The following is an 11,576-nucleotide window of genomic DNA, read 5'->3' as shown; positions in this document are numbered from 1 at the left end:
TGTAAGAAGATTTAGAACTTTGACGCATTTTATTTTTTTGAGACAGGGTCTCCTACACAGCCCAGGCTGGCCTTGAGCTCACTTTGTAGCCCAGGGTGGTCTCAAATTTTCAACAATCCTCCTGCCTCAGCCTCCCCAGTGCTGGGATTACAGACATGCACCACCACACCAAACTCATACAACTTTTAAGACGATGATTTATCGGGGTAAAATTCATGTAATGTAAAACCAGCTGTTTAAAATGATTGGCTCAAGCAAATCAATCAAATCAAACGAAATGAATGATAACAGCAGCAACTAGAACATTCACAGCATGCAACCACGGTCTCCATCTGGTTCGAGAACATTCCTGCCCTTCCAAAATAAAATCCCTTGCACAAAGCATCTTTTAAATTGTAGAAATACAAAGCCTCATAACCACAGTTTAAGTGAGGAGGAGTTGGCTTTTATGAGAAATCCAGAAGAATTTTAAAAATGTATTTTGGAAATATTTGAAACAGCATGAAAAGGTCTTCAGAGAAAGAGGCCGTAGGCAAGGGGGTGGTGCTGGCCAGTCAAGTGAAGGCGAGATGCGTGCGCTTCCTCTGACCACGCTGGGCTCCCAGATACCAAGGACTGTGGCTCCGAGGGCAGCGAGGGCATGGGGCGGGGTGGGGGGACGCTGATTTGCGTCCCTCTGTTAAGTTCTTCCCAGCCCCCAGCTTCTGGGAGCAGTGCAGCAGGAACAGGGACACCAAGGCATAAGCCAAAAGGTCACTTGTTGGGAAATCTGTTTCAAACGAAGCTTCTAAGTCCACGGATAGAAGTTGAGGTGGAGGGTGGCTTCTGGGGGCCCCGGAGCACAGAGCATCTAGTGCCACTTTGAGAAATGGAAAAAAATAAAACAGCCATGTATGGTGGCTCAGTTTGGGGGTATGACAGTACAGCTTGGGAGGCTGAGGCAGGAGGATCACTGCAAGGTCGAGGCCAGCCTGGGCTACAAAGGGAGCTCAAGGCCAGTCTGAACTGCAGAGCGAGACTCTGTCTCAAAAAGGCAGAATAAAATATTCAAAAAGGGCCAGGGACTATGCCTAGCATGGAAGCCCTGGGGTCAACCCCTTCGTCCTGGAGAACTCAGTCAACCCGGTGCCCACCACACCTCCCTCCCCCGGCACTGGGAGGCCCGCGTGCTTCCTGCTTGTGATCTGTCCAGGCTGCAGCTGGACAGGACCTCACACATAATTGGCTCGCCAGTGTGTGGCTGCTCGTGCGCGGCTCCTTTACTTCCTGTTTTCAAGGCCTGAGCAGGCCAGGTGCGCGCCTGGGCTCCCTGTTCGCCACAGCCGGCCTCGTCGCCTTGTGCAGGTGCACACCTGCCGCTTACTTTTCCTTTCCTTTCCTCTTTCTTTTTTTTTTTTTTTTTAAGACAGGGTCTCCCTTGTAGCCCAGTTGGCCTGGGCTGGAACTTGCAGCATCCTCCTGCCTCAGCCTCCCAGATGCTGGGATTACAGGCACGTGCCACCATGCCCGGCTTGCTTTTTTCTTACTCAGTGAAGGGACAGCTGGGTGGTTTTTGCTCAGTGGTGATTGTGAAAGCTGTGAATGTGTCTTTGGGACCTGAGTTTCATTTTTTGGATGCAGACCTGGGGCGGGGGGTTGCTGGGTTCCAGCTCCCAAGTGGCTCACAGATGGCTGAGACCTCAGGCTGGGTCCTGTGTCCCCTGCTGCCCTCCCTCACTTCTTGCTGTCTCCTGACCTGCATGACCGCTGGTTCTCAGCATCCCCGAGCTACATCCCAGCACAGCTCATCTGTCACCTGTCATGTTACCCCCCACAGGGCGGCAGCTGCCCCACTCCACAGCCAGGCACTGGGCCAGGCGGGGCGGAGGTGGCCCTTCCTTACCCAGCCAGGGAGGCCACGCAGCCCCTGTGGGTTTCCATGAGGTCAGACCCAGGTGTGGAGAGTCCATGTCATTTTTTCTTTCATAGGCCCTCAAAAGAGAGAAATTAAAAATACAATCAACAATAAAAAATGGGCTAGAGGTGATGGCACACACGACCCCATCACCACAGCAGCGCTGTGATCCTGGCACTCAGGAGGCTGAGGCAGGAGAATTGCCATGAGTTTGAGGCCAGCCTGGGCTCCACAGTGAGACCCTGTCTCTAAATACACACATACATACATAAATCCGTAAGTCCAGCTTCTCGTGTACGGGATTAGTGGAGGAACAGACAGGGAGGGTCGCGTAACTGTGTGAGAGCGCCGAGCCGAGTCCGAGGGCCGCTGTTCAGATTGGTGGGAACCGCAGCCCCCTGTATCCTCTGCCATCCAGGAAGACACTGCTCGGGCCGGCGTTCGGCTCTCCCGTGGAGCAAGCCCAAGTCCTCCCCGTGAGAACGGCCCCAGAGCTGCAGAAGCGCTACCTGGTGTTCATTAACAGAGACAAGGTAGCTGCCCTCTGCACCCTGTCCCCAGGGGTGGCCTGGCAGGGACAGCAGTCCAGCCCCAAGACTGAGGCTCTAATTGCTCCTGTGTGGGTCAGTTGGTTTCTGAAAAGGCCTCGGGCTGCTGGGACTCGTGATTGAGATTGAGACCCTTTTTTCGCAGGACCCAACAAAGGATTTTTCTTGCCTGCTTAAAAAACCTCAGTGAGGGAGGATCATTTTGAGATAGAAACAAGCCTGGGCTACAGAGGGAATTCAAGGCCACCCTGGACTATATAGCAAGACCTCATCTCAAAAAAAAAAAAAAAAAAAAAAAAAAAGTAAAAAATTATAAAACTTGGGAGGCTGAGACAGAATTGTCAGTTTTGAGGCCAGTCTGGGCTATGTAAGGAGACCTCATGTCTCAAGCCAAAAATGAAACAAAAACCTTATGAAGTCACATACATTTGTTACACATATTTGTGCTTTGTGTTTGTGGTGCTGGGGATTGAACCCAGGGCCTTTGCATTGAGCTATGTCTCCAACCCTTTTTTATTTTCAGAGGTCTTGCTAAGTCACTAAATTGCTCAAGCTGAGCTTGAACTTGGGATTCTGCTGCATCAGGCTCCCTAAGTGCTGGGATTACAGTGGTGCACTGCCATATCCAGCTCGTTGGGTGTTTAATGAGTCTCTCGTGTGAGAATATTCCAGAAAGCCTCGGGTGGCTGACTTGGAGAAAGGCAGAAAGCATCCATGTGGACACCTGGCTGTTTAGGCGCAGTTCTCACTCCGGGTGGCTCTGGTCGCCCAGGTCCCTCTAGCAGAAGGGTTGGGAGGTGGAGCTTGGCTGGGCTGGGCTGGGCCTGGGACCATCTGAACCCCAACTCCCTCTTTCCACCTAGGTGGGGCTGCAGATTCTCCCTGTGGATGGCAACCCGCACAAGACATGTGCCATGGTCTGCCACCCGAGCGGCGTAGTGGCATTGGCCCTGTCCTATGACGGCCGCTTTGTCTTTACAGCAGGAGGACATGACCGCTCGGTCATGCAGTGGACAGTCAACCTGAGGTGCGTTCAGCTGTGAGTCCTCACCTAGCAACAGCAGGCAGGAAGCCCTGCTGGGGGAGGCTGAGGCAGGAGGCTGGCAGGTTGGGGTTGGTCTGGGCAGTTTAGTAAGACTTTGTATAAGACAACAACAAACATTTTTAAAGCACTGGTCAGATAGTTCGGAGCACCCTGCTTCATCCTCAGTACTGGGGGAAAGCAGGAGCGGGAATCCGAAATGCAGCCACAGAACGTGGTGGAACTGCTCCATGCCTGGCCCCATGCTGGGGTCACTGGGCCTGGCCCTCAGGGGCCCCAGTGGCGTCTGCTCACATCAGTACAGAGGTGGCGTGCGGTCTCAGCGACAGCACTCCGGGCCTCCCCGGTGCCTGCCCTGCTTCTCGGGCTGCCTCAGGAGGGTTGGAATAAGGGACCTGTTCTGTGCTGCCTGTAGGACATGGGGCAGCTTTCTTAGCTGGTCCTAAGCAGGGTGTGGTGGCGTACCCTGGAAGTTCCAGCACTTGGGAGGCTGAGGCAGGAGGATTGCCAGGAGTTGAAAGCCAGTCTGAGCTACATAGGGAGAACCTGTCTCAAAAAAAAAAAAAAGCCATTTCTGATCCTCAGATTCCTTGTCTGTAAAGGGAGGGGCTTTGACAGGAAGCCGCAGGGCCAGGCGGTTAGTGTTGGAGGAGCACCGCGCAGTTTCACGTCCTCACAGAGTCAGTGGTGGCCTCCTCGCCTGATCCTCAGCTCCTCCTCGCTGATGCGGGCAGCTCTCCCTGCCTGCCCGCCCCACGCTGCCCCATCTGGGACCTACAGTGACCTCGAGGGCGGTTCCCTTCCCTTCTGTGGTGCACACCTGGCCCCTGGCTGCTGGTCCATCCCCACTGTCCTCACAGCTCATCCTCATGACAGTTGTCAGCTTCTCCTTGTTACCTGGATCTGAGCAAGCAGAGCTGGGATTTGGTTGGCAGTGCTGACGTCCACCTCTGCTGTCGCCCAGGAGACAGGCGCAGGCCGGGCCACCTGGACAGGGTTGAGGATCCTGTCCCCATCTGAGCCCCTGTCACCTCACTGTACCCACAGCCTGGGCCAGCGACGCTGAGAGGAGTCCCTTTACTGTCTGTGTCCTCTGCTTACCTGTGGTGGGGTCTGGAATATAGAGATTTACAAAAAAGGACGCCATCTACTCTCCATGGCGTCGCTGGGTCCGGCCAGCGCCCAGACTTCTGAGCATTTCAATTTAATCTGTTTGGGGACAAAGGATCACTATAAACTAGCACTTTATTGCTAGTTCTGGTGACTGAGTATGTTCAGTGCTTCACTAAGTGAAAGAAATGTAGAAACCCTAAGAAGGAGACAAGATTCCCCGCTAGGCTCCCAGGTGGCAGCGGTGCAGGGGAAGAAGGCATGGTAGATGCCCTCGGATTCCAAGACGTTGGTCAGCGCAGGCTCAGAGGCACGGTGCTTCTTCCCCCAAACCCTCCAGGGCCCCCCGGGACTCCTCCTCCTCCCCATCTTTGCCAGCATCATCCCCCTTCTTGTCTGACATCCATTCTTTCTCTGTCTCTTCTTTGTGTGGTACTGGAGAGGGAACACAGGGGCCCTCTACCATGCAGCTGCACCCCAGCCCTTTTTATTTTGAGACAGGGCTCCTAAATTCCTTAGGTTTTTAGAGAAAGGCTTCGAACTTGTGATCCTCCTGCCTCAGCCTCTCAAGTATCTGGGATCACAGCTGATGTGTTTAAGTCTCTCATTCCTTTTTGACCCTCCATGTCACTGCCTCCTCTTCTCCTGCGCCCTGCTGAGAGAAACGCAGGGCGCTGCATTCCTCTGGGGCTTTGCCACCTCCCGGGCAGTGGCAGCAGGTGAGGCCCTAACGCCGCTGAGTCTCAGTTCCTTCATCTGTCAAATGGAAGTGTCGTTGCCGAGTGTCGTGTTCTCACTGTCGCACGGGCATTTCCCGAGCAGGTCCCTGCGCCAGGCACGTGCTCGTGGCTTCGTGAGGGTCAGGCAGCCACCAGGAAGTACTGATCTGTTGCCAGGTGCAGGAGGCATATGGTAATGCCACTTCCCTTTTCTGCAGTGGGTGACCTCATTTGGTACTCTTAAGTGTTAGGGACTTAACTTAGGCAGACAGTCAGAGGTGGCCGGCTGCTAAGTGGCGGAATAGGGACGTAGCCCCCTCAGCCGCTGTCCCTAGCATTGGGCTTCAAGATTTTGAGCCACTATCTCAAAAACCCAAAAGAAACTTGCTCTGAGGTTCACGGAGGAGCAGGTGTGGTGCTGGGATCCGAACCCGCAGCTCTGAGTCCCCCCACAGCGCGGAGGAAGCAAGCTCCCGGGTGGAGCTGCCCCCAAGCTCCCACGTGAGCCTGGGCACTGCGAGGAAACTGAGGCTGCAAGTCCGAGTCAGAGCCATTTCCACACAGCCCTGCCAGGTGCCCGGGCGGGGAGGGAGCTCCGTCAGGGACTGCCTGGGCTGAGTGGCACGGAGCCCATGGCGGATTGTGACAAACAGCTTGCGTCACCAGCATTCCCACCAGGTACAGTAAGCCGCACATAAAAGTAGGTTTTCTTACCTTTCCAGGGCCTATTTTGGGAGACTGTGACCCCAAGTTAGAGAGCAGAGGGTTATTTTTATCGGCCTGGCACAGGGCCCTGTGGGCTCCCAGTATTTATGGCCGCAATTAGCGTCGGCAGCCACCCCGCACCCCAGCCTCAGCCCCAGTCCGTGTCTAAAGTTTCGGGCCAAGCTGCTGGCTCAGGGAGGATGCGGTTTCAGATCATGAGCGCCGCCCAGGCTTCTGGGGAGGCCCGATCCCCAGCGTGGCGGACGTTGCCCGGCGCACGCCTGTCTCGCTCTTACTTAGGCAGGTGTCCGGTGCCACCAGACTGCACCCTGAAATGGAGTTTTCTGTCCTGGGCTTCACTATGGAGGGGCCGGGGGTGCCTGTCCCCGAGGGTAGAGGTCTCAGTTGGCGCAGCACTGGTGCCCAGTGCTACCTGGCGCCCACATCTCTCTCTCTCTCTGTTCCAGCGCCCTGGATGCTGCTGTTTCTCTTGGGGGCGAAGACTTGACCCCGTTCTATGGCATGGTGCCCGGTGGCAGGGAAGGAAAATTCTGCAGGGTAAATGTTCCCAGGGCCAAGGCTCGCTGGAACCCGTGCTTCAGCCGGGGAGAGCCCTCTCCTGCTCAGCTCCGAGCGGCCACGCTGACCACGCCCCTTCCTCACCCCCCTCGCAGGAGCTGGAAGATTATTTCTTCTACTCGCAGATCCGCAGTCAGGGCATCGATACCATGGAGACCAGGAAGGTGTCCGAGCACATCTGCCTGGCTGAGGTCCCCTTTGTCATGAGGGCGATTGGCTTCTACCCATCCGAGGAGAAGGTAGGAGGAGGTTGGGGGGTGCTGCTTGGCCAGCCCTGCCCCCGGGGCGTGCTGAGATGGGGGTCATCTTTAGAGGTCAGCATAGAGACTTAGTACTTTTCTTGCATAAATGGAAGTAGCAAAAGTTCTGGGCGTTTCAGATGCGCTCTTGAGCGACAGACTTAGGGGAAAGATTCGCTGTTTCTAGCAGGCGACTTCTGTGGGGCAGGTTGATGTTGGTCAGACCGCAGGCCGAAGAGCGTGGATCCTGCTGTCACTGGGTGAGACCAAGCCAGCAGGACGTGAATGTGGCTTTTCGTCTCTGTTTCGTTTCTGGGAAAGGCCTTGCTGTGCAGTTCAAGCTGGCCTTGAACTCACGTTGATCCTCCTGCCTCAGCCTCCTGAGTGCTGGGGTCACAGGTGTGCACCACTAAACCTGGCACAGCTGTGTACTTGGACGACCCATCCCAAGCACAGTGGCTGGGCAGAGATGCGGCTGGGATGGGCATCTCCGAGTGTGGATTTTTTTTTTTTTCCGGAGTGTGGATTTTGCGAGCTTCTCAAATGATTTTCCTGCCTCAGAGTCCAAGAAGTAGAATTTTGAGGCCAGAGAACGTGAACTTTAAGGCCTCGCTGGCTGCTTCCACAAATGTAGTGTCTCACACTCATGCCGTCGGCGCACACAGCTCTGAGACCTAATGTCCCCACTCTGTCACTGGGGACATTTGGGGGAGACCTGCAGTGGCCGGCCCAGAACCGCCGATTCTGTGGGTTCCGGGCAACTCATTCTCCAAGCGGTACCCAGAGGAAGGAGCTTTTGGAGCCCACAGTGCCAAGGCTGGCTCCTGAGGGAGAACCTCAAGGACAAACACCAGGTTTAATCCAGGTTTGGTGGCCCAGGCTTGTTACCCCTGCACTCGGAAGGCTGAGGCAGGTATATCTCTATGTGTTCGAGGCCAGTCTGAGTGACCTGGTAAGCTTGGACCTGCCCAAACCACATAGTGAGACTGTGTCTCAAAACAAAACAAAACAACAACAAAAAAAAAAAAAAAAAAAATATATATATATATATATATATATATAGAGGATATCTTTAGACCCAGTAAACCTGCTTTTACTAGTGTATTACACAGTAACTGTCTCACAGGACACAGGGGAGGGGCAACTATGGCCAGATGTTTTGAGTTCTGTGATCCCAGCACTCTGGGCAGCTGAGGCAGGAGGATCCCAAGTTCAGCAAAAATTAAAATGAAGGGCCAGCCAAATAGCTCAGCAGGTCAAAGCACCTGCTTAGGCAGAGCACAGCAGCTGGGGTTCGATCCCCGGCACGCTGCACCAGCCCCAGCCCCGGGGCGCGCTGAGACCGCAGTTGAGGCTGGGCCGATCACTACGAGTCTAATTTCTGTAGTGAGACCCTGTACTAAAATTAATTAATTAATTAATTTTTAAAAAAAATTTTATTGTGTGTGTGTGTGTGTGTGTGGCCAGCTCAGCCCACCAGGGGGCAGGGCTGGCTGGCATGTGGTGCTGGGGGATTGAACGTGGTCCCTGGGCTTTGCTATGCTTGTGGTAAGTAGGTGCTTTAGACCACTGAGCCATCTCACCAGCCCTAATTAATTTTTAAAAAATTAAATTAAAATCACTAATTTCCTTGGATCAGTCAAGCAGCGCACATCTACACTTCTCAGCCATTAAAATTTGAGTTCTGTGATCCCAGCGCTCTGGGCAGCTAAGGCAGGAGGATCCCAAGTTCAGTCCCGTGGAGGCAGTTTCCTGAGATCTTTCAAAATAAAAAATACGAGGGGCTTCGGCTGCTGCTCAGTGGCGGAGCAAGCCGGAGTTTGATTCCCCAGCGCCACAAATAAAACAGAACAAAAGCCCATGAGGTTGACCTGCATTTCCTGACTTGGAAAGAAACTTGGGGTTTGTTATTAAAGGGGAAAGGGGAGTCTGTTTACCCCAGATGCCGCCTGGTCGCCTCTGTCCTCCTGGCTGGGCAGCGTGGTACGGGGACCTGGTGTGTACTTCTGTCCAACTCAGGCACCGAGCTCGCAGTGCTTCTATGCTTAGAACCAAACCAGAAGATTGGCACACGGATCCTCACGGCCCACATGGGTCCCAGTCGTGTGTGCGTGGGGACCACAGCCGAGTGACACCGCCCCGCCCCCCACGCACCCCCGAGGGGCAGCGCCTGAGCTGGGTCAGGCAGCTTCTGTGCTGATGGGGCCTCCAGCTGTGGTCTCGCTTTGTAACAGATTGTGAGGGATTTTGTACCCTAATGCCAGAGAAACCATCCAGTGTCCCAGGAGGCTTCCCGGGCACAGGGGCAGAGAGGGAGAGAGAGAGAGAGAGACAGACAGACAGAGATGACAGAGATAGAGACAGAGCAATGACAGAGACAAGAGGAGGGAGAGAGAGAGAGAACAGTGAGTCCCTGCAGAGAGAACGGAGCAAGACAAAACTATTTCTGTCTTTCACACCTAAAGCATTCAGCATAACCCTGGAATGCCTCCTTGAACCACTGAAGAAACTGGGTCTCAGCTGCCACCCGCAGCCCGGCTGCACGCTCTGGAGCTCCAGGTGTGCTGAGCTCCTTCTGCGTCTGGCTTCATTTGCTCCACAGGCTACTTTCCAGGTTTGCCCACGTACAGCTTGAGTCAGTACTCTATTCTTTTTATGGCTGTCTAATACTCCATTTAACAGTGAGAAGGTGCCGCACTTCCCTAGCCCCCCTGAGCCGGTGAACACTTCCACTTCGGTATCTAACGAGCGCCGCAGCTGTGAACACCCTGGGTAGCCTTTCCGTGAGTGGAGGGGGTTTCTCTTAAGGATGGACGTCAGGTGGGGCTGCTGTGTGACTCTGTGTCTGTCTGAGCAATCACCAGACTGCTATTTTCCATCATGCTTTGCTTTGCTGATTGTACCAGGATCAAGCTCAGGACCTTGTGCCCGCCAGGCAGGCTCTTATGCCGCTAAGCTGTCCTCCTGGCTCTCGCCCATGATTTTGTGATTCCACCAGAATCCACCTGGTGGGTCAGAGGCAAGATGAACAGTTCAGAGCTGCAGGCAAGCAGTAGTCTCTCCGCTGTGACTTGGGAACAAGGTGTAGGACTTGTCATTCAGATCTTGCTCTCCTATTTTATTTTGTTTATTTTACTTTATTTTGGGGGAACAGAGGGTTGCAGTGTAGCCCAGGCTGGCCTCGAACTCGCAGCGATCCTCCTTCCTTTCCCGTCCCGCCCGAGACCTGACTGGGCCTTCCCTTTGCCCAGTGAGTCCCACTGCAGGCACAGCTTGTGTGTTAGTCGCCGAGCAGCGTCCCTCGCGCTGTCCTGCTCTCCTGCATGGAAGCACCATGTCCATGTCACTCCTTTACTTCCTGGCCCCGTAGGGGATGGTGGCCTGCAGTCGGATGTGGCAGAGAGAAGCCATCAGGCGCCTCCTTCAGCCGAGAAGGCAGAAGCGCTCTGTTTAACCCGGAAAGAACAGTCAGGTGCAGAGGTTGCTAAGATCAGAAACGAACCTTCCGCCCATGAAGCTGTGGCGAACGGCAAATGAAGCGTGCTCCTCCTGCTGTGGCGTCTCGCGCTGCAGACGGGGCAGCTGCAGCACAGGGGCGGGCTTGGTCCTTAGGGAAAGGGCGACTCGCTGGTGCGTGCGAGGCTGAGGCAGGAGGGTGGCAAACTTGGGGTGAGCCTGGGTCATGTAGCGAGTGGAGCTTGGGGGTAGAGCCCTTGCGAGTGTGCACGAAGCCTGGGGTGCAGACCCCAGTACTGAGGAAAAAGACGGAAGAAAAGAAAATATGTGATTGCAGAGATCGGAATTATCTGTCGTTGTGCAGTTTCAGGTATCCAGTAGCGGTCTTGGAACTGTCCCCTGAGGATCAGGGGACTGGGGTGACCAGAAGAGGGACAGGGAGTTGTAAATCGAAGAGTGACACATAAATAGCAGAGGGTTTGTGATCCCAGCACTGGAGAGGCTGAGGCAGGAGGACTGCCTCCAGTGGGGGACAGCCTGAACTCTGTGAGACCCTGTCTCAAAAAAACCCAAACAAGTTGCGCAGTGTGAGGGCAGAGCGTTAGCTGCTTTTTCAAGATGATGAAACCAGGCTAGGGACGTGGGAAGGGCGGGGATGTGGCCCAGGTGCGGCCCCCACACGACAGTTTTAGACTCCATGGGCCCCTGATGAGCAGTGACAGTCATGCGTGTGAGTGAGAGGGGTGGAGGTGCTGCCGAGAGTGTGCGGCTACGCCACGAGGCTGTGCCTGGTGTGGAGGACACGCCACACTGCGTCCCTGTCACCGTGACACAGCTGACGCTCAGCTCTTGCAGCACCGCCAGAGTCCCTTGAGCTGTCCCTGGGAAGCTGTGTGGGAAGCTGAGGGCTCTGACTGCCCCAGGGATGGGCTGGGGGCAGCTGGGGGTCTCCAGGGGTGGAGTGGCTGCCCAGCCCCTGCCCGGCCCAGGTGTAACCCCAGCCCTGCCAAAGGGGACAAGCAGTCCCACAGCTTGGCCAGGTTCCTGGGATGGTGGGCGCAGGGCTTTTTCTAAAGACTGGGATTTGAACCCAGGGCCTCATGTGTCTATTTCCACCTCAGCCTTTTCATTTTTTTTATGGTGGACAGGGGTGGCTGAGACAGTGTCGTTACATAGTTCAGTGCTGACCTCGTTCTCATGGGGCCCCTCCTGCCTCAGCCTCCCACAGTGTTACAGATCCAGGCATTTGCTTCATGCCCAGCCCAGGTCATTCTTTTAAAGTGT

At 54.9% G+C, this 11,576-nt stretch overlaps 1 protein-coding gene across 1 annotated transcript in view; it reads left to right on the top strand.

Moving 5' to 3' along the window:
• Positions 1–11,166, top strand: part of Wdr66 (WD repeat domain 66) — a 55,540-nt gene extending 44,374 nt beyond the window's left edge. The window contains exons 15-19 of the mRNA XM_023720672.1: positions 2,313–2,427; positions 3,306–3,469; positions 6,486–6,576; positions 6,693–6,846; positions 11,009–11,166. Of these exons, the coding sequence (XP_023576440.1) occupies positions 2,313–2,427; positions 3,306–3,469; positions 6,486–6,576; positions 6,693–6,846; positions 11,009–11,166 (682 nt within the window). The remainder of the gene's footprint in view (positions 1–2,312; positions 2,428–3,305; positions 3,470–6,485; positions 6,577–6,692; positions 6,847–11,008) is intronic.
• Positions 11,167–11,576: the final 410 nt, after the last annotated feature.

Source organism: Octodon degus, unplaced genomic scaffold (assembly GCF_000260255.1).
Source record: "Octodon degus isolate 3935 unplaced genomic scaffold, OctDeg1.0 scaffold00076, whole genome shotgun sequence".
NCBI classification, from domain to species: Eukaryota; Metazoa; Chordata; class Mammalia; order Rodentia; family Octodontidae; genus Octodon; species Octodon degus.
Note: the sequence above shows the minus strand (reverse complement) of the source record. Positions and strands in the feature narration are given on the sequence as shown.